Source organism: Erithacus rubecula (genome assembly GCF_903797595.1).
Source record: "Erithacus rubecula genome assembly, chromosome: 29".
In the NCBI taxonomy this organism is placed as follows: domain Eukaryota; kingdom Metazoa; phylum Chordata; class Aves; order Passeriformes; family Muscicapidae; genus Erithacus; species Erithacus rubecula.
Genome location: NC_136681.1, coordinates 3,353,320 through 3,374,241, shown reverse-complemented (window position 1 = coordinate 3,374,241; position 20,922 = coordinate 3,353,320). Strand labels below are relative to the sequence as shown.

The 20,922-nt window shown below is 60.5% G+C and overlaps 5 protein-coding genes across 5 annotated transcripts in view; 3 read left to right on the top strand and 2 right to left on the bottom strand.

Moving 5' to 3' along the window:
- Positions 1-2,643: 2,643 nt before the first annotated feature.
- REEP4 (receptor accessory protein 4) lies at positions 2,644-5,579 on the bottom strand. The gene is made up of 8 exons (XM_079328994.1): positions 5,459-5,579; positions 4,513-4,585; positions 4,250-4,326; positions 4,034-4,154; positions 3,443-3,556; positions 3,238-3,370; positions 3,008-3,150; positions 2,644-2,920 (listed from the first exon to the last, which is right to left on the bottom strand). Exons 1-8 carry the CDS (start codon positions 5,488-5,490, stop codon positions 2,855-2,857), a joined length of 759 nt encoding a protein of 252 aa, XP_079185120.1. The 5' UTR covers positions 5,491-5,579; the 3' UTR covers positions 2,644-2,854.
- A 1,788-nt stretch (positions 5,580-7,367) lies between these two features.
- LGI3 (leucine rich repeat LGI family member 3) lies at positions 7,368-13,221 on the bottom strand. The gene is made up of 8 exons (XM_079328762.1): positions 12,788-13,221; positions 9,833-9,904; positions 9,492-9,563; positions 9,311-9,382; positions 9,150-9,221; positions 8,528-8,697; positions 8,276-8,440; positions 7,368-8,194 (listed from the first exon to the last, which is right to left on the bottom strand). Exons 1-8 carry the CDS (start codon positions 13,006-13,008, stop codon positions 7,377-7,379), a joined length of 1,662 nt encoding a protein of 553 aa, XP_079184888.1. The 5' UTR covers positions 13,009-13,221; the 3' UTR covers positions 7,368-7,376.
- Positions 12,517-20,922, top strand: part of POLR3D (RNA polymerase III subunit D) — a 44,412-nt gene continuing 36,006 nt past the window's right edge. The window contains exon 1 of the mRNA XM_079328770.1: positions 12,517-12,520. The gene's annotated coding sequence lies outside the window, so the exon portion shown is untranslated. The remainder of the gene's footprint in view (positions 12,521-20,922) is intronic.
- On the top strand, positions 13,773-15,084 carry LOC306813382 (surfactant protein C-like). Its single transcript, XM_079328777.1, has 5 exons — positions 13,773-13,923; positions 14,006-14,155; positions 14,260-14,400; positions 14,481-14,591; positions 14,743-15,084. The coding sequence occupies exons 1-5, from the start codon at positions 13,879-13,881 to the stop codon at positions 14,842-14,844; spliced, it is 549 nt and encodes a 182-aa protein (XP_079184903.1). The 5' UTR covers positions 13,773-13,878; the 3' UTR covers positions 14,845-15,084.
- LOC306813488 (uncharacterized protein) lies at positions 16,505-18,363 on the top strand. Its single transcript, XM_079328954.1, has 5 exons — positions 16,505-16,642; positions 17,233-17,616; positions 17,650-17,826; positions 17,900-18,010; positions 18,110-18,363. The coding sequence occupies exons 1-5, from the start codon at positions 16,604-16,606 to the stop codon at positions 18,203-18,205; spliced, it is 807 nt and encodes a 268-aa protein (XP_079185080.1). The 5' UTR covers positions 16,505-16,603; the 3' UTR covers positions 18,206-18,363.

The following is a 20,922-nucleotide window of genomic DNA, read 5'->3' as shown; positions in this document are numbered from 1 at the left end:
GCCCGGGGACGGCAAAAGCATCGCAGCGCAGTGGGGCTGAAACGAGCTGGGAATGGGGCAGGGGGTGCAGGATGTCACCCAGTGTCACCAGGGTGGGTTTGGGGGGGCTCAGCAGCACGGGAGGGTGGGGTGCTCGGGGGCAGGAAGGATTCAGGGGGGTGCAGGGGGTCTTTGGGGGTTGCACCCCGAGCACCCAGCAGCTCTCCGGGGAGGTGTTCAGGAGTCGGGACTCGATTTCCCTGACCCCGGGGAGAGACAGGGGTGGGTGACACCCCTCAGTCCGTGGCCGTGACACCCCCGGGCAGCGTCTCTTGGCGCTGCTGCCCCCCAGGAACGGGTTGGGACCCCCCCCGGAGCACCGCGGCATCTGGGACAGGGAGCAGCCCGGTGCCCCCGGGCCCAAGGATGCAGGCAGGGAGAATTCCCCGTGTTCCCTTGTCCCAGTCCCTCTCCAGCTCTCTTGGAGCCCCTTTAGGTCCTGGAAGGTATCTGAGCTCTTCCTGGAGCTTTCCTTTCTCCAGATGAGCACCCCCAGCTCTCCCAGCTCCAGACAGGCTCCATTTTTTTGGAGCATCTCCGTGGCCTCCTCTGATCTTGGGGACCCCCCGAGCTGCAGGTGGGGTCTCACCTGAGCGGAGCAGAGGGGGATTACGATGCAGCCCTTGAGCCCAACTTGATTATTCCAAACCCTCCACCCCCCCCAGCCCCACCGTGCCCCCACCCCAGCCATCCAAACCCCGCGCTGGGTTGGCACAGAGGGGGCTCAGCCTGGCACCCCCTCCCCGGAGGGGACGGTGGCAGCGGGCGAGCTCAGGTCAGGCGCTTAAACTGCAGCGCTGGGGCGGTGCCAGGCGAGCCGGGGGGGATTAGGGCTCTGCTGATGCAGCCTGGCACTGGCCCGTGCGCTGACACAGCTGGGATCAGCGCTGGCACCGCCGGAGCCGCCTCGGGCCCCGGGGGACACGGGCTGTGCCACCCCGCCCCTCTCCCGTCCCCTCCTTGCGTTTCATCCCCTGCGGGGACACGCGGATTGACCAAAGCAGGACATGGAAACTCCTCGTTCCTTCCCACTTTGCCCCCACTGGTGTGGTGCCTCAGTTTCCCCAAGCTGGCAATCCCTGACTCCCCAAAGGTGTGACAGTGAGCGCACAAAAACAAGGGAAGGTTCAAGACATGTCAGGACAAAAATCTTCTGGACAGACAGACACCTGTTAAACATTCATTTAGGTGGCGCAGTGAGCTTTGAGAACCCTGCTCGCCTTGGGGACGCAACACCGGGGCTCCAAACCTGTCTTATCACACCTGGGAGCACCCCAAAAACCCCAGCACCCCCTTTGACCCCCAGCTCGCCCCAGCAGCCGTATCCTTGGAGGAACCGCGCTGCCTAAGCGGCTTTCGGGGGATTACAGCAGCCCCTGGCCCTCGCTGGCCCCACCCAGGCTCCCGCGCCGCTCCCGGTAATCGTCTCGCAGTTCCACCGGGCTAATCCCGCCACCTCCACCTCATCTGCCCCGGCACCCCTGCCCGCCTGCCCTGGCAGCACCCCGAAATCGGGCGGTAGCCAAGGGCTATAAATACAGCTGGCCCCGGGGCCAGGGCAGGGATTGGGAGCGAGGGGATTGATGGCAGCGGGGGCGCGGCGGGGCAGGGGAGGCGACAGTGTCACCTTGTGCCACCCCCCTGCGCCCCCCGGGGGGTGGGATGGGACAAGGGACAAGCCAGGGGTGTCCCGGGTGTCGCCGCTGCTGCTGCCACGCCGTGGGGGACGCGGCTACTGCAGGGACATCCCTCCGGCTTGCCGGGAAATTTGGGAATGTCACCGGCAGACTCGGGGATATAGACGCAAATATATACTTTATATATATAAAAATACATATATATATATAATATATACGATATACTATATAATATAGATATTATATATAGTATATTATATGTACTATATAATACATAATACATATTTTTATATATTTGCATTAAAAATATAAATACAAATGTAAATATAAATAATAGAAATATCCTTGCGATTTTTGCGATTCCAATCCTGATTTCCTTGGGGATTATGATTCTAATGTTTTGGGGTTCCAATCCCAATTTTTAAAATTCCAATATAATATAATTTATATATATATATTTAAATAAATAAATATATATATATAAAGGCACAGGGCACAGGGTGGATTCCCAAGGATAAATTTGGAATTGCCCAGTTCCATCCAAATGAGAAAATCATCCTGGGGAGTTTCCCTGGAGGAGGCTGGGGCTGCTCCCTGGGCTCCTGCAATAGGGGTGAGGAGAGACCCTGAAGGAGCCTCAGATGGACCCCAAAACTTCCTCCAGGAGAATAAAAACACCCTGTGGAAGGGGACAGCACTGGGGACAACTCCTGCTTCCCAAAGTCTGTCACAACCTTTATTTCTCCATGCACAAACCCTTTTTTGGGAGAGGGGAATGTTAAAAGCTGTGCACTGCCCAGCACTGCGGGTTCAAGTACGGGGTGTCAGTCAGTGTTTTGGGGGGCCCTGGGCAGGGGCCATGGCTTTGGCTGCAGAGGGACAAGGCTCTGGCCCCACTCCTGGCTCCCAGGGGAACGGGAATGTTGGGAATAAGGCAGCAGGAGAGGAGGGGGGAGCGTGTAGTGTTCACAGGATGGGGGAAAGGAGGGGGCAGAGCCCACAGCAGAGGCGCCAGCGCCGAGCTGGGGGGTCTGGGGGTGGGGGATGATGCTCCCCCCTCTTCGAGGCACCACATGGAAGAGATTTACAGTGTGAGGAACCCCAGGGGTGCAGGAGCCACCCTGGGGATGCAGCTCTCTCCTTCCTGTCCAGCCTCCTGGCAGAGATTCCCAGGATTTTCAGCTCTCCTGCTCCGACAGAGCCGCTTTCCTCCTGGCCCGGCTGCGCAGGAGCCGGGAGGAGCCCTGGGCAAGGCAAGGGACAAAAGTCACAGGGGCAAGTCACAGGCACAGTCAGGACCCCCCCAAGCAGCCCCAAAACCCCCCCAGCACCTCTTTTGCAGGGTTCTTCCTCTGGCATCTCAGGCTCTGGCTGCGGGAAAGGGATTTGGGGTCCCAGCGCGAGGAGCGCGGGGGGGACACCTGCGAGTCCGACCACATCTCCTCATCGTCAGAGTCGCTCTCATAGCGCTGGACTGGGGACACAGGGGACATGCCAGCTCCCAGCACGTCCCTGGGCTCTGCTGGGAGCCCCCCTGGCTGTGACCCCCCCAGCTCCTCACCCAGGGGCTGCTGCAGGCTCTGCTGCTCCTCCAGGTACAGCGGGTCCTGGAAGTGCACGGGCGCCTGCTCGGACAGCGAGCGCAGGTCGTGCACGCTGAAGCTGCGGAGGCGCCCGGCCAGCGCGCCCTGGCCCTGCAGGGGGGACACAGGAGGGTCAGAGGCAAGTCAGGGGACACCACCCTGTGCTGTCACCTGCCCTGGTACCTTGGTGGCCGCCTGGACGGCGGCGCTGGCCGCCAGGTTGAGGCTCCTCTTGCCGAAGCGCAGCACGGTCTCGTAGCCGCGCTCGCGGGCGCGCACCAGGAACGCGTCGATGTCCTGAGAGGAAAACGGGGGGCTGGGAGGTGGCCTGGGACATTGTCACCTCCCTGGGTATCACCACGTCCCTGGGCATTGTCACATCCCTGGGTATCACCATGTCCCAAGGCGCTGTCACCTCCCAGGGCATTGTTACCCCCAGTGTATCACCGTGTCCCTGGGCATTGTCACCTCTCAGGGAACTGTCACCCCTCAGGGCTTCACCATGTCCTGAGCATTGTCACCTCATTGGGCATTGTCATCCCCCAGGGCATCACCATGTCCCTGGACATTATCACCTTCCATGGCAATGCCACTCCCAGGGAACTGTCACCCCCCAGGGCATCACCAAGTCCCTGAGCATTGTCACCTCCCAGTGCATCACCATGTCCTGGGACAATGCCACACCCCTGGGTCATCACCAGCCCAAGTGGGGGGTGGCTGAAGCCCCCCAGGCTGTGCAGGGAGGAGCCCCCAAGCCCCAGTGTGGCTTTGTACCTTCTCCTTTCGGGCCAGCGTGGGGTGCACGAAGCGGCGGTAGAGCAGGCTGGCCCCCCGCGTGTACGGGGACAGCAGCCAGATGACAAAGGCCATCTTCACCTCGTAGTAAAAAGGGAACCTGGGACAGAGGGACAGATCAGGGGGGTCCAAAGGCACCTCCTGTGCCCCCCACACTTCGGCTCTGGGGACATGGGGACAGCCAGAGTGCCTCACCAGGAGATGAGGAGGTCGGTGAAGGTCTCTGTGGCCATGAACAGAGAGAAGACGATCCAATACATCATCCATCGGACCTGGGGGAGCCATGGGGAGCCTGTCAGGGGGGCTGAACCCCAGAAACAGGGGGGACTGGAACTCCAGAAACAGGGGGGACTGGAGCCCCAGGAAAGGGGGGACTGGAGTCTGGGAAAAGAGGGGCTGAACCCCAGAACCAGGGGGGACTGGAGCCCCAGGTAAGGGCTCCCAGGAACTTGACTCACATACTCCCGGATGTTTTTCGTCTTCACAGCCTTGTAGGAGGCGTAGGCCGGGTAGAGCATCCCGAAGAGCAGCCTGCAGGGCAGGGGGGGCGTGAGGCAGCGCGGCCAGCCCGCGTACAGCAGCAGCAGCAGCGACCAGCGGAGCTGCCGGCAGCAGCGCCCCAGCCTGGCCCGCAGCCCCGGCAGCAGCGCCCCGAGCCCGGCAGCAGCGCCCCGGAGCCCCCGGGGAGGCTCGGCCATGCTCAGCACCGTGTCACTCCCTGCTCCCAACGGGACCGGCCCGACCTGTCCGGCCGGGGCGGGGACACGGGGCGGGGGCAGCGCACGGGCTCGGTCCCCGCGGGCTCTGTGCCCCGAGGGTGTCACCAGCCCCCCAACACCCACCTGGTGTCCTGGTGACCTTCTGTGAGCAGGGACCCCCGGCAGGAAGTGGGGACCCCCCGAGATGGGGCAGGGACCCCCCGAGATGGGGCAGGGACCCCCCGAGATGGGGCAGGGACCTTCTAGGATGGAGTGGGGACCCCCAGGTATGGGACAGGGACCCCCTGGGATGGGGTATGGACCCCCTGGGATGGGGTATGAACCCCCCCGAGATGGGGCAGGGACCCCTCAGCTGATGCAGACCCCCCACCCATGCCACCCCAAGCCGTGCTCACCCTACCCAGGATGGGCAGGGAGGGCCAGCAGCAGCTCAGGGGCGCATTTTTGGGGGGGTGGCATTTTTGGGGGGGATGATGGTGGGGACTGGTTACCCCAATACAAGAAATTTGGGGTCGCTCCTCCAAACCCTAGCTGCGGCCTCTCGGAGGAGTTCCCTCTGCGGGCCGAGCATGGTGACCCCAATTAATGGAATAGCCGGAGGGGGGGACAGAGAATCGGGGGGTCCCCCCAGTCGCACCCCCACCCTGCAGCCCCTCCCCCGTCACACCGGGCGGACCCCACTCACTCGATCAACCGGCTGAGGATCCAGGACACCATGGTGCGGCCGGGGATGGCGGCCCGGGCAGTGCCGGGAGGGTGGGTGGGTGCTGCGCCCCCCTAGAGCCCCCAAATCCCCCCCGAACCCCGAGGGAGCGAATCCAACAACTTAAAAGTTGCAGCAACCGAACGGCGCATGCGCAGTCCGGGCCCCACCGGCCGTTCTTAAAACGGCAACTATCTTAAAAGGGCAACGGATTTCTTAAAAGGGCAATTCCGTTAAAAGGGCGATGGAGTCTCTTAAAAGGGCAATACTCTTAAAAGGGCAACAGATCCTGATAAAAGTGCGACCCACATGTGGAGTGGGTCTCGGCTTTATAAAATAAAAACATTTTATAAATCCCTTAAATATATTAGATACCAATATAGAATATCCTAAACATACCTAAAAATGTCGTGTTTAAAATTGCCCCGATATACTGAATGTTAATATATTAACATCTTAATATATTAATATATTCATGTATTAATGTATTGAATAGTACTATATTAATGCACAATATATTAAGATAGAATATATGTTAAATACTCCCTAATACATGAAAATTAATTCCTTAATATCATCTTTTTAGATATTAAAACATACAATTTTTCAAGTAATGAACTGGTAGGGAAAGGAGGGGAGAACCACTGTGATTGATGCTAAAGAATTATTTTGGGGTCTGCAGGGGATCTGATGCTTTTTTGTGCTCTGGTTGCAGATATGAAGCACTCCAGTCTATGAGTGCCAGGGAAACTGAGGCAGGCACACGTGGCAGTGCCTGGGAGAAACTCCCCAAACCCATCCGTGCCCTCAGGTGCTCGTTACCTGCGAGAGGATCTTCATTTGTGCTCTTAATTGGTGGTTTTCCATATTCACACACCTGGGAGCCAGAGAAAAGCTCCCCTGGAAAACCAGTCCAGCAGGGACTCCCCTCCCTGGGGAAACACCACCGTGGGCCAAGGATTCTGCTGGAATAAACACCCTGAAAGGAGGAATTCCCACTCCCTGGTGCTGTGGAATTTCAGGTAGAGAGGCTGGAAGGACACACGGGCAGGGCTGGGGGTCACAGTGTGTTTATTGGGGGGTTGGTGGGCACAGACACCCCGCTGGCAGCGGGGCCATGGGCACGGGGAGCTGCTGGGCATGCACGGAGAGGGATGGGAGCTGCTGGGCTTGAGCGTGGAGCCCTCGGGGCATCGTGTCTGCATCCACCTGGGAGATCCTGAGCACTCCATCATCCTCAGGACATCGTGTCTGCATCCACCTGGGAGATCCTGAGCACTCCATCATCCTCAGGGCATCGTGTCTGAATCCACCTGGGAGATCCTGAGCACCCCATCATCCTCAGGGCATCGTGTCTGCATCCATCTCAGACCATCCTGAGCACCCCATCATCCTCAGGGCATCGTGTCTGAATCCACCTGGGAGATCCTGAGCACCCCACCATCCTCAGAGCATCCTATTTGCATTCCCCTTGGAGCATCCCACTGGCCTTGGAGCATCCCATCCTCATCATCCTCAGCATCCCATCTGCATCCACCTCAGAGCATCCCACCATCATCCTCGGAGCATCCCATCCTCCTTGGAGGATCCCACCCCATCCCATCCCCTTTGGAGCATCCCAAATCACCTCAGCATCCCAGGAACCCACACCCCCGCCTGCTGTCCCCCCTCCTTTCCTTCCCCACCAGCTCCCATCCCATGGTCCAAACTGATCAAAAACCCCCCAAACCCTGTCCAGGAGTGCAGCTCAGCGGTGCAAGGCGTGCCCCACCCTCCCTCTCTGCACCCCACAGGGTGAAACCAGGGGGAAACTGAGGCACCGTGGGGCTGGCTGCAGGTGGCTGGGGGGGACAAGGGGGCGGTGGTCACATGCACGTGGCTTTTTTTTGGGGGGTGCCAGCTAGAGGCTGAGGTCCACCACCACGTGCCGATAGACCAGCGTGCTGGCCTTGAAGCTGGGCGCCAGCAGCAGCTGCACGTCGGCCGCCGGCACGGCCCGGAACGCCCGCGGCGCCTGCACCGCCAGCTCCTGGAACTTGGCGAACTTCTGCTTCTCCTCCTCCCACAGGTAGACGTGGGTGAAGGAGAAGTCGCTGCCCAGCGCCAGGTAAAGGCGGCGGCCCACGGCGAAGGGCTGCAGCACCATGGAGCCGCGGGACGGCAGCGCCTGCACCTCCACGAAGCGCTGCCCCTCCCAGCGCACCACCTTGGAGTCGCCGATGTAGCGGCCCAGGCACAGGAACTGCTCCCGCTTGGCCCTGAAGTGTTTGACCATCTGCACGTCCAGCACCTCGCCCACCTCGCCCTGCGGCACGAACTGCTTCTGCGCCCGGCTCCACTGGTAGATGACGGGAGCCTGGGAGCTGCTGGAGATGATGAGCCGCGGTTTGCCGTCGTTCTCCACGTACTCCACGTCGGTGTCGCGGTGCCAGGCGTGCAGGGCCTGGTGCGAGTAGAAGCCGTTCTGGTTGAGGCGGTAGAGGCTGGTGGAGCCCGCCTTGGAGCTGTCGGCGATGACGAAGTACCAGTCGCCCTCGATCTGGAAGGCCTCGATGTCGTTGGGCTTGCGGATCTTCTGGCTGTCGATGTCCTGGATCTTGATGAACTTGTCCACGGCCGTGTCCCAGCGGTAAATGTAGGAGCCGCCGAAAAGCTGCGCCACCACCACGTAGAGCTGCTCCTGCGCCACGATGGGCTTGCAGTGCACCGCCGAGTGAGCTGGACACAAACCGTGTCACCCCGGGGCTGTGCCCGTCCCCAGGCTGGGACCCTGCCCAGACCCCCGGCCCAGATCCTCACCGGGGATGCGGTCGAAGTCCCGGAGTTTGCGCTCCACGTAGTCCCACTTGAGGATGGAGCAGCTGCTGGCGCTGGGCTGAGCCAGGGCCACGTACAGGTCGCTGGCGTAGGTGAAGGGCTCGGCTGACACCGCCTGGAAGGGCAGGACCTGGTGCATCACGAAATCTGGAGCAGGGAGAGGCGGCAGTGAGGGCCTGAACACCCAGGTGACAGGTGACAGGTGACAGGTGACAGGTGAGGGCGGTGCCTTACCCGTGGTGATGCACTGGAAGTCACCGAGCGCCAGGTCCCGGATCCTCTGTCCCTCGAACTGCCCGGGGCTGCTGCAGAACACGGCGGGGACCGTGGTGTTGGTGCTCTCCAGCCACTCCACCAGCCACTTGATCTTGCAGTCACAGGCCAGCGTGTTGCCACGGAGGTCCCTGCAGGGATGGCACCGAGTCACCTCCAGCACCCACCGGGATGTCACCCTCTGCCCAGTCAGGGATGTCACTGAGTCCCCCCCACCACCCACTGGGATGTCACCCTCTGCCCAGTCAGGGATGTCACTGAGTCCCCCCCACCACCCACTGGGATGTCACCCTCTTCCCAGCTCAGTGTCCCAAAATCCTGCCAGGGATGTCACCGAGTCCCCCCCAGCACCCTGCCCAAGCCCCAGCCCCTGGGATGTCACCCTCTGGCCAACTCAGTGTCCCAAAAACCCTGGCAGGGATGTCACTTAGTTACCCCCAGCACCCACCATGATGTCACCCTCTGCCCAACTCAGTGTCCCCAAATCCTTCCAAGGACGTCACTGAGTCCCCCCCAGCACCCTGCCCAAGCCCCAGCCCCTGGGATGTCACCCTGTCCCCAGGGGTCCCCAGTGACCCCTCACAGGTCACTCAGGATGTCCAGCGGCTTGAAGAGGTCCCGTGGCAGCGTCTGCAGGTTGTTGTTGGCCAAGGACCTGGGGGACGAGAAGAGTTGTGGAGGTGACACCTCCCCGACGGTGACAAAGGGACAGGGCCACCCCCGCAGTGTCCCCCAGGTGCTCACAGGTGTGTCAGCGACTTGAGCCCGCGGAAAGTGGCTTTTGAAAGCGCCTGGATGTCGTTGTTCTCAATGAACCTGGAAGGGGAGCAGACGGTGATGGGGCCACCCCGGGGATCACGGGGCCACCCCGAGGGTCCCCCCGCCCCCCCTGTGCCCCCCGTGTCCCCGTCCCCATGTCACACACAGGTACTGCAGGTGCGACAGCCCCGCGAAGGCGTTGTCCCCGATCAGCGTGAACTTGTTGGAGTTGAGGAGGCTGCAAAGAGAGAGGGGGGAGGTGTCAGCGCCGGGCTGGGCAGGGGGAGCCCCGGGGCGAGCAGAGGGGAGAACGGGGGAGCAGAGGGGCGAGCAAAGGGCGAGCAGAGGGGGAGCCCCGGGGCGAGCAGAGGGGGAGAACGGGGGAGCAGAGGGGGCGAGCACAGGGCGAGCAGAGGGGGAGCAGAGGGGGAGCACAGGTGAGCACAGGGGAGCACAGGTGAGCACAGGTGAGCAGAGGTGAGCACAGGGGAGCACAGGGACACCTACAGGAACTGCAGGGACGGGATGTGGGCGAAAGCCGCCTCCCGGATCTCCGTGAAGGCCGCGTTCACCATCGTCCTGCGGGAGAGGTGACAGATGTAACACAAACACACAGGTGTGAAACACACACACAGGTGTGAAACACACACAGGTGTGAAACACACACAGGTGTGAAACACACACACAGGTGTGAAACACACACACGGGTGTGAAATACACACACAGGTGTGAAACACACACACAGGTGTGAAACACACACACAGAGGTGTGAAACACACACACGGGTGTGTAACACACACACAGGTGTGAAACACACACACAGGTGTAACACACAGTCACACACACACATACACAGGTGTAACACACACACACAGGTGTGAAAAACACACACACAGGTGTAACACACACACAGGTGTGAAACACACACACACACACAAGTGTAACACACACACACAGGTGTGAAACACACACACACACAAGTGTAACACACACACAGGTGTGAAACACACACACAGGTGTGAAACACACACACACACACAGAGGTGTGAAACACACACACACACACAGAGGTGTGAAACACACACACACAGGTGTGAAACACACACACGGGTGTGAAACACACACACACGGTGTGAAACACACACACACACAGGTGTGAAATACACACACACACACAGGTGTAACACACACACGGGTGTAACACACACACACACGGGTGTAACACACACACACAAGGGTGTGAAACACACACACGGGTGTCAAACACACACACAGGTATGAAACACACACACACAGGTGTGAAACACACACACGGGTGTCAAACACACACACAGGTATGAAACACACACACACAGGTGTGAAACACACACACAGGTGTGAAATACACACAGAGACGTGTGAAACACACACACAGGTGTGAAACACACAGGTGTAACACACACACACAGGTGTGAAACACACACACAGGTGTGAAACACACACACAGGTGTAACACACACACACAGGTGTGAAACACACACGCACACACAGGTGTGAAATACACACACACACACAGGTGTAACACACACACGGGTGTAACACACACACACACGGGTGTAACACACACACACAAGGGTGTGAAACACACACAGGTATGAAACACACACACACAGGTGTGAAACACACACACGGGTGTCAAACACACACACAGGTATGAAACACACACACACAGGTGTGAAACACACACACAGGTGTGAAACACACACAGGTGTGAAACACACACACAGGTGTGAAACACACACAGGTGTAACACACACACACAGGTGTGAAACACACACACAGGTGTGAAACACACACAGGTGTAACACACACACAGGTGTGAAACACAAACACACACACAAGTGTAACACACACACACAGGTGTGAAACACACACACACACAAGTGTAACACACACACACAGGTGTGAAACACACACAGAGTCGTGTGAAACACACACACACAGGTGTGAAACACACACACACAGGTGTGAAATACACACAGAGACGTGTGAAACACACACACACAGGTGTGAAATACACACAGAGATGTGTGAAACACACACACAGGTGTGAAACACACACACACACACAGGTGTAACACACACACAAGGGTGTGAAACACACACACAGGTGTAACACACACACAGGTGTGAAACACACACACACACAGGTGTAACACACACACAGGTGTGAAACACACACACACAGAGGTGTAACACACACACGGGTGTGAAATACACACACAGGTGTAACTCACACACAGGTGTGAAACACACACTGGTGTGAAACACACACACACAGGTGTAACACACACACACAGGTGTGAAACACACACACACACACACAGGTGTGAAACACACACACTGGTGTGAAACACACACACACAGGTGTAACACACACACACAGGTGTGAAACACACACACAGGTATGAAACACACACACACACACAGGTGTGAAACACACACACACACATAGGTGTGTAACACACACACGTGTAACACACAAACGGCTGTGTAACACACACACAGGTGTAACACACAGTCACACACACACATACACAGGTGTAACACACACACACAGGTGTAACACACACACACACAGGTGTAACACACAAACGGGTGTGTGACACACACACACACACACACCTGTAACACACACACACACACACCTGTAACACACACACACACACCTGTAACACACACACACACACACCTGTAACACACACACACACACACCTGTAACACACACACACACACCTGTAACACACACACACACACACACAGAGGTATAACACACACACAGGTATAACACACAAACGGCTGTGTAACACACACACACAGGTGTAACACACACACAGGTGTAACACACAAACGGATGTGTAACACTCACACACAGCTGTAACACACACACACACACACAGGTATAACACACAAACGGGTGTGTAACACTCACACACAGGTGTAACACACACACACAGGTGTAACACACACTCACACACACAGGTGTAACACACACATAGATGTAACACACACACACAGGTGTGAAACACACACACACACACAGGTGTAACACACAAAAGGCTGTGTAACACACACACACAGGTATAACACCCACTTTCACCACCCACCCCGTGCCAGGCTCCGTGGAACAGCCGTGCCCCCATCAGGACCCCCCCAGTCGTGTCCCCTCGGGAACTGTCCCCAAGGTCGCGGCGTGTCCCCTCGGGGCTCTGTGCCCGAGCTGGCGGCGGGGCCGGGCTGCAGCCCTGCTGTGCCTGCGCTGCCCGATGGCTGCTGTGCCAGCACCGCAGCGCACAGGCACGGGTCCCGCGCTGTCCCCAGCCCCTCCTCCCCCAGAGCCCCCCAAACTGTCCCTGCCCCTCCAGGGCCAGCCCCGCACTCCTGAGCTGCGTCCCCAGCGCTGTCCCCACCCCGGCTACTCACAGCGAGATGACCTCGGGGGGCAGGTTCTTGGGCACAGCCTTGGAATCCACGCAAAAAGCCGTGTCCCGGGTGCAGGAGCAGCTCGGGGGGCACGGGGGGGGCCGGGGGGGCCGCCGCCCCTCGGCCGGCAGCCAGAGCCAGGCCACGGCCAGGAGGAGGAGGAGGAGCAGGCGAGAGCGGAGCTGGTCCTTCAGCATCCTCCTCCCGCGCCGCAGCTCCATCACTGCCTGGCCTTACCCCTGTTTGATCCCGGCAGCTGCTCCAACGCCGCGGTGCTGTGGAAAAGCCTGAAAAGCTTTTTTTCCTCTCTCGTATTTTTGTTTTTTTGGTGTTTTGAATTTTGTTTTTTCTTCTCCGCGGGGATGTCAGCGTGGAGAAGTGGAGGCTGCGGGTGCCTGACCCGCGTCTCTGCAGCACACCATGCCCGCTGCTGCGGGAGGGAGGGAGGGAGGGAGGGAAGGAGGGAGGGAGGGAAGGAGGGAGGGATGCGGTGAGTGACAGCGCCAGCATCCCCGTGCGCGCGTGTCCGTGCGCGCGTGTCCGTGCGCGCGTGTCCCCGGCTCCGACCCAACTCGGGATTCCACGCCGGCCACCCGCTGCTCTTGGGCTGGGGGGTGACAGGACAGGGGTGACACCCCCGCAGTGTCTCCCCCACCTCGGCCGCAGCACGCTGGGCACCCACCCACGCCACCCCGTCCGTCCCAGGCACCCAAATCTCCCCTGCCAGGCGTCCATCTGCGCCGTCCCTGGCACGGAGCCCTCGGGAACAATGAGTCCAGCCAGCTCCTTCCCCGCCCGGGGGGGCACACACAGCTGCCCGTGCAGAACCAGGGCTGCAGCCCCCCCGGTACGTGCTGGGGGTGCTGGGTGTGGAGGGTGGGCGCTGCCCGCTGTTTGCCTTGGCACCCCACGGCTGCCGGATAAATGCCAGGGAAGGGTCCCCGGAGGTTTTGCGGCCCCTCCCCGGCTCTTCTCCGGGCTCGGCAAACAGCACAAGTGGCACTCGGCAGCTGGAGTGGCCTCAGCCTTCTGGGGATCCTATAAATGCCCCCGAAAGCCGGGCTGGCAAAGGGACAGGAGCGCACGGAGAGATGGATGAGAGCTCCAAAGAGGCGCTGATGGAAGAGGCACCTCCGGTAAGGAGCACCCACCGCCCACCGCCCACCGCCCACCGCCCACCCGGGCGCGGGGCTGAGCCACCCCCTGTGTCCCCAACAGAGGTACACGGAGTCCCCGCGCCTGCCCTGCATCCCCCAGGAGCTCAGGAGCCTCCTGCTGATGGTGGCGCTGGTGGTGGTGGCCCTCGTGGTGGTCAACGTCGCCTTCCTCCTGCTGGGGCTGCACCTCAGCGAGTCACACGCCGAGACGGTGAGGGCAGGGAGGGACCGCGGTGGCTCCGGGAGGGGGTCGAGGATGTTTGGAGGGATGGAGCTCAGCCCCCGCAGGGCTCAGTGACCCCCTGACCCCCGCAGGTGCTGCGAATGACCATCCACGGGCTGGATGGCGAGGGGACCCCGCAGCAGCTCGCCATGAGCAGGAGGGAAAGGACCGGGACGTTCGCGGTGCGGGATGGGCTCAACGCCTCGGCCACGGTGGTGTACGACTACAGCAAGGTGCGTGGGGACCTGGGGACAGCCGCGACAGCTGTCGCGACAGGGCGGGGCTGAGCTGAGCCGGCTCTGTCCGCAAACAGCTGCTGGTCGGGTACAGGTCGTGGCGCCGCCGCGCCTGCTACATCACCCGGGTGGACAAGGACAACTTCCCGGGGCTGGACGCTGTCACCGAGACCTTCCAGCGGCGCCAGGTGAGCCGTGAGCGCTGGGATGGAGGTGGAGCAGCTCTGGGTTCAGCACAACCCAACCCGACAATCCTGGAAATGTGGGGCTGGGAGTTTGTCACCTCTGGAAGGGACACTGTGGCCGCCGAGGGTGGCAGCTGTGTTCTCTGTCCTGCAGGGTGAGGAGCTCGGGGACAAAGCTGCGGCTCTGGCTGACCGCTCCATCCTGGGCACCACCATCAACATCCTCTGCAGCGCCGTGCCCGTCTTCTGGGCGTAGGGACAGCGACATGGGGGTGGCGCTGTCCCCGCGCTGCCTTTCAAGCGGGACACCGGGGAATCTCCTCCTCCTCCTCGTCCGCATCCTCGGGACAGCCACCCCGCCACGGGGGTGATCCATCCTCCGTCACTTTGGCACCGCGGCTTTCCCACTGCTCTCGCCGGAAAAAAAAAAAAAAAATTAATTGGGATTTTCTTTGGGATTTGCTTCTGTCTACAAAGTAAAGCCTGTGTCCCCGCCCCGAGTGTGTTCTTGCCTTTCCTGGGTGCTGGGGACAGGCACACGGTGTCCCCTGGGTGCTGGGGACAGGCACACGGTGTCCCAGGGGTGTCTCCTTGTCGGGTGCGGGGTGGGAAGGGTGGGAATCCTCATGTTGGGGTGAGCGGAGCCCGGGAGGGTCAAACACGGGGGGCAGCAGCACAATTGCACACTGTGTCCCCATCAGTGCCCCCTGAGTGTCCCCATCTGTGCCCCCCACGTTTGGAGGATGGAAGGAGCAGCCTCTGCCCTTCCAGACCCCCAGGAAACGCTCCCAGCCCTGTCCCCTCCTGTGCAGGTGGGGACAGAGGGACTGTGCCACATCCCCAGTGGCAGCCAAGCCCTGGGTTATCCACAGACCCCACGATCCACTCCCTCCAGCTCCCCAAATCTCCATCCTCTCCCTTTTCCCATCCATTCCAGCCCCTCCTGCCCCACATCAGCTGGGAACAACCTTTGGAGACTCTTCCCAGCACTGCACTGAAAAACAGGGAAGCACCATGGCTGGGAGGGGGAAAAGAGACCCCTGGAAGTTGATTTCATCTTTCCAGAGCTGCAAACTCAGTGTTGCCCCCAAAATCACTGCCATGGGCAAAGGAGGGGGGGTCACAGCTCCTGGGGGGGTGACACTTTGCTGGGGACAGGAGGGACATTGCAGGTTGCCACGTGCTGACTCAGAGGCAGCAGCTCTGTTTCCCAAAAACCCTGCCAGGGATAAGGAGCTGGGTCAGGAGGGTGCCATGGGCCAGGAAGGTGAGAAGGGCTCCCAGAGTGGCAGAGCAAACAGCCAGGAGCCACTCCAGGGACTCTTGTGGCCCTTGGCACCCTGGGGAAAGAGGCAGCGTTCACCCCCCCAGTCCTGGCTGTGGGTTTGGGGGGTCCCAGGGGTGGCTGGAGGGGTCCCAATTGCAGGAGGGGCAAAAACAAGGCACAGACACCTGAGGGGAACATGCTGGAGCTGGGACACCCCCACCCCAAAAACATCCACACCTCTGCCAGCCCCAGCAGTGGTGTCTGAGCAGCCTCAGGACCAAAAATGAGTGTCAGGGACATTTCCCCGTGCCATGGTGACCCTGCTCCCACCCCATCCCTGAGATTACAGGAAATCTTTGATGTCCTGTTTGCTCCTTGCCACATGGAGCAGCTCCAGGTGCCAGAGCTGGCCAAGGGACACGAGCCAGGTCCCACCTGTGCCCAGGGCCGGATGCCCCACCCTGCAGGGTTTGCTTTGGCCCTGGCACCTCACTCCTGGGCAGCAGAGAAGGACAAGGACCCTTGACCCAGAGCCCTCAGAGCCTCTCGAGCTGCAGGTTCCCAGCAGGGTCCAGCTGGGAGTGGGAGCTCAGCAAACACCAGTGGAGTGGGTCACATGCCAGGGCCACCAAACCCTTCACAGGGGCCACTCCAGTCCCCACCCCAGTGCCCCAGGATAAAATTCCCAGTCCCAGCAACCAGGCTGGGCTGGGAATGGGAGGACAAGGAGGAGGAGAAGGAGGCAGCCATGGAGAGCAGCATGAAGCAGGTGGTGTTTGAAGAGGAGGTGAGTCCCTGCAGCCAGCTCGGCACTGGGCTTCACCCAGTTCATCCCAGCAAGGCACCAGTGCCCAGGATGGGGGTTTGGACCATGGAGTGCTGCATTCCCAGTGCCTGGGATTGGGTTTGGACCATGGGATGCTGCATTCCCAATGCCTGGGATTGGGTTTGGACCATGGGATGTTGCATTCCCAGTGCCTGGGGTGCGTTTGGACCATGGGATGCTGCATTCCCAATGCCTGGGATTGGGTTTGGACCATGGGATGCTGCATTCCCAATGCCTGGGATTGGGTTTGGACCATGGGATGCTGCATTCCCAGTGCCTGAGATTGGGTTTGGACCATGGGATGTTGCATTCCCAGTGCCTGGGATTGGGTTTGGACCATGGGATGCTGCATTCCCAGTGCCTGGGGTGCGTTTGGACCATGGGATGCTGCATTCCCAGTGCCTGGGATTGGGTTTGGACCATGGGATGCTGCATTCCCAGTGCCTGGGAGCAGCGGGTTGAGAGCTACAACCCCACCCCAACCTCCTGCACCCCCCAGATCCCTCCTGCACCCCCCTGACCGCATCTCCCCCCCTTCCCCGCACCCCCAGGACTCGGGGAACGGCTGCTGCTGCCCGGGCTGCTGCCTGCCCTGCGCCTCGTGCTGCGCCAAATGCTGCACCAAATGCAGCGTGTGCTGCGCCAAATGCTGCACCAGGTGCGGCATGTGCTGCGCCAGGTGCTGCTGCCTGCCCAAGTGCTGCCGGTGTCCCAAGTGTCCCAAGTGTCCCAAGTGTCCCGGCTGCGGCAGCTGCTCCGGCTGCCTCACCAAGTCGCTGTGCTTCGTCCCTCGGCTGCTCTGCTTCCTGCCCCGCAAGCTGCTGAGCTGCTGCCACCTCCGCTGCCTGCTGATCGCCGCCGTCGTGGTGCTGCTGCTGGTGCTCCTCATCGCCGCCGCCCTGCTGATGAGGCTGAGCGTCGGTCACGGCGACACCGTGAGTGGGGATGCCCCCAAATGCCGTCAGTAGGGACCCCCCGGTGCCCGGGGGGAGGGGGTGTTGGACCCTCTGAGATGCCCCCTGGCCCCTCTCCAGGTGCTGCGGGGCGGGTTGGGGAGCGGACTGGCCTGGGAAGAGGACGCGGCCACTTTCTACCTGGACAGCGGGGACGGGAACGCGGCCACGGTGGTCTATGACTACAGGAATGTGAGTGTTGGGGTTCAGGGGGCGCTGGGAGGGGGAGATGGGATGGAGCCGAGCCGGGTTTGGCTTCCAACAGCTGCTGGTGAGCTACAGAGCCCGGCTGCACCGCGCCTGCTTCGTGACCCGCGTGGACAAGGACAACATCCCGGGGCTGGACACCGTGCTCGGCACCTTCCAGCGCCCGCAGGTGAGCACCTGGCTGGGCAGGGGGGGCGTGGGGGGCGTGTGCGGCCCCCCCCGGATGAGGAATGATGAAGATGATGATGAAAATGTCCCCTCTGCCCAGGCTGAGGACAGGATCTCCGTGCCCCTGGCTGACCGCTCCCTCCTGGGCACCACGGCGAGCATCCTCTGCAGCCTCCTCCCTGTTTATTGGGCTTAAAACCCCCAGGGTGGGCACGGGGACCCCCGCGGCATTGGGGGACCCCCGCCCACCCGGCAGCACCCTCACAGCGCCAGCTTTGCCTTGCAGCATCCCCGACAGCCCCGCCGGCAGCATCGCCCCCGCGCCGCCCACCCCAATTTTTGGGGAATTTTGGGGTGAGGAGGGGTCGTGGGGTCGCTGCTGGAGGGGCTGCAGGCGCGGGGCCGGGGGCGGGGCGGGGGTGTCAGCGCTGCGCCGGGGGACAGCTGGTTTGTCACTTAAGTCTTCTCAGCTTCGCCAAAACCCAAGTGCAAAAATGAGCTTAAAAAAAACATGACATTTAAAGAAAACACAATTCTCCGTTCCAGTTCTTTGCTCCCGCCAGCTCCCGCCTTCCCCCTGCCTTAAAAACCCCTTGAGGGGCTCCGAGCTTGGATTTTGGGGGGATTTCTGTCACTGCGGGGGTCGCGGGAGGGGCTGAGCTGCCCCATCCAGGCTGGCCTGGAAAATGGGACTGAGCTCTGCCAGGAGAATAAAGGAATAAAGGAGCAGGGCAGGAACCAGGTCTGGGAGCTATTCCTGGACACAGCCTGAGCCACCAGACACTGCCCAAGGACAGGGATCGTTAGCACTGGGCTGATTTAGGGGCTGCTGGGATCAGGAGTTATCCGGATAAGAACTGGGAATTATTGGGATTTTTTGGGATCTGGCATTATTAAGCTGAGGTGTTATTAGGAATGATGGTGCTGTTAGGATCAGGAATTATTAGGATGGGGTTGTGGGTGTTATTAGGATTTTTTAGGGCTGGGATACTGGTGTTTAGGACTGAGATGCTGGTTCTATAAGGATCAGGATTTTATTAGGATCAAGCTTTATTAGGATGGGATTCTGGCATTATTCAGACCAGGAGCCTGGGGCTGAGAGGAGGAACAGGGAGCAGCCCATCCAATCCCCCTGGGAATGGGAGCCCAAAGCTGCCCCAAAGTGGGGACCACCAGCCCCCCACACACCCCCACACCTGGATCCAGCCCCCATTCCCACCCTGGCACCAGGGAAGCTGCTCCTGCTGGGAAAGCACAGCTGCAGCTGGCTGGGATTTGGGGCATCCATCCAGGGCCTCCTGCAGCTCTGGGGTGTCCCCTCCCAACCCCTCCCTGACCCCCCCAGACCCCCTCAGCCCCCCAGCCAGGGCTGGAGCAGATGGAGGAGGTGACAGAAAGTTGGCAGGATTGCCAGGTGCTTGTGCAATAATTCCACTATCCCGATTTCCAGAGGTTTGCAGCACAGTGGGGACCTCAGAGGTCCTGGCAGGGCAAATCAGAGTAAAACCCCCCAGTGGGGGCTGGGAGTGGGGGATCCCATCCCTGGGAACAGGAGGTGCCACCCTCCAGCCCTGCTGGGTTGTGTCACTGTGGCCACAGGGGACAATCCCTGCACAGGGGTCTGCAAGGGAGTCACTGAGGGAACAGCTCTGGGAGCCCCCTGGGGTTTGCTGTGGAGATTTTGGGGATTGAAGCCATGGAGAGCTGAAGATGGAATGCTCCTGGCACTGTCCCCATTCTCATGGCAGTGCCAGGCCTTGGCATCACCCACCTGCCATTTCAAAGGGTCACTGGTCCTGGTTACACAGGGGAACAGCTCCTGGGAGCATGCTGGGTTTTGCTGTGGAGATTTTGGGGATGGAATGCTCCTGGCACTGTCCCCACCCTCACAGCTGTGCCAGAGCCAGGCCCTGGCATCACCCACCTGCCACTCCAGGGTGCCAAGGAAGCCCTGCAGGGCAGGCAGGCTGAGCCAGGAGCGCTGGAATCCGTGTGCCCCTGCCAGCTGACATCCACCCAGAGCTCTGGGATAAGCACATTCCCACCCTGACACTCAGCCCCTCTTCCAGGTAGGACTCCAGGTTGGAATGCTGGTGGCCAAGTCACCTCCAGGGCCACCAGCAGGGCTGCAAAGGGAGCCAGATCCCAAAAGCTGAGCCCAGTGTGGGGAAGAAGGCTGGGAAAGGCTCCCAGGAGAAGCTGGAAAAGGTTCCCTGGAGAGGCTGGAAAGGGGACCCTGGAGAGGCTGGAAAAGGCTCCCAGGTGAGGCTGGGCCCCCAGGAGAGGCTGGGCTCCCTGGAGAGGCTGGGCTCCCTGGAGAGGCTGGGCTCCCTGGAGAGGCTAGAAAAGGCTCCCAGGAGAGGCTGGACTCCCTGGAGAGACTGGAAAGGGGACCCTGGAGAGGCTGGAAAAGGCTCCCAGGAGAGACTGGGGTCCCAGGAGGGGCTGGGGTCCCAGGTGAGGCTGGGGTCCCAGATGAGGCTGGGGTCCCTGTAGAGGCTGGGCTCCCAGGAGGGGCTGGGGTCCCTGTAGAGGCTGGGGTCCCAGATGAGGCTGGGGTCCCTGTAGAGGCTGGGCTCCCAGGAGGGGCTGGGGTCCCTGTAGAGGCTGGGGTCCCTGTAGAGGCTGGGGTCCCAGGAGGGGCTGGGGTCCCAGGAGGGGCTGGGGTCCCTGTAGAGGCTGGGGTCCCAGGAGGGGCTGGGGTCCCTGGAGAGGATGAGCTCCCCGTGAGAAAGGGTCGATCTCAGGCTGGAAATCAACGGCTGCATCCTGACATCATGGATTTACATCATCCAGGGACTCAGCAAACATCCTCCCCAGCCTGAACACAGGATGAAAACAAAAAGTATTCCAAAGCTTGGCTTGTTTGTTTTCCTTCTTTCTTGGAGGTTGGAGCTGAGTCCGGCGGTTGCT

Coding starts and splice junctions, on each gene's coding strand:
- REEP4 (XM_079328994.1), bottom strand. CDS start 5,490: ATGGTGTCCTGGATCCTCAGCCGGTTGATCGA. Junction 4,327..4,512: donor CGAAAAACATCCGGGAGTAT/GTGAGTCAAGTT, acceptor TGGCTCCCCCAG/GTCCGATGGATGATGTATTG. Junction 4,155..4,249: donor ACCGACCTCCTCATCTCCTG/GTGAGGCACTCT, acceptor CCTCTGTCCCAG/GTTCCCTTTTTACTACGAGG.
- LGI3 (XM_079328762.1), bottom strand. CDS start 13,008: ATGGAGCTGCGGCGCGGGAGGAGGATGCTGAAGGACCAGCTCCGCTCT. Junction 9,383..9,491: donor CTGTCGCACCTGCAGTACCT/GTGTGTGACATG, acceptor CTCCCCTTCCAG/GTTCATTGAGAACAACGACA. Junction 8,441..8,527: donor CTTCCAGTGCATCACCACGG/GTAAGGCACCGC, acceptor TCCCTGCTCCAG/ATTTCGTGATGCACCAGGTC.
- LOC306813382 (XM_079328777.1), top strand. CDS start 13,879: ATGGATGAGAGCTCCAAAGAGGCGCTGATGGAAGAGGCACCTCCG. Junction 14,156..14,259: donor GCGAGTCACACGCCGAGACG/GTGAGGGCAGGG, acceptor TGACCCCCGCAG/GTGCTGCGAATGACCATCCA. Junction 14,592..14,742: donor AGACCTTCCAGCGGCGCCAG/GTGAGCCGTGAG, acceptor TCTGTCCTGCAG/GGTGAGGAGCTCGGGGACAA.
- LOC306813488 (XM_079328954.1), top strand. CDS start 16,604: ATGGAGAGCAGCATGAAGCAGGTGGTGTTTGAAGAGGAG. Junction 17,617..17,649: donor GCGTCGGTCACGGCGACACC/GTGAGTGGGGAT, acceptor TGCCGTCAGTAG/GGACCCCCCGGTGCCCGGGG. Junction 17,827..17,899: donor TGGTCTATGACTACAGGAAT/GTGAGTGTTGGG, acceptor GGCTTCCAACAG/CTGCTGGTGAGCTACAGAGC.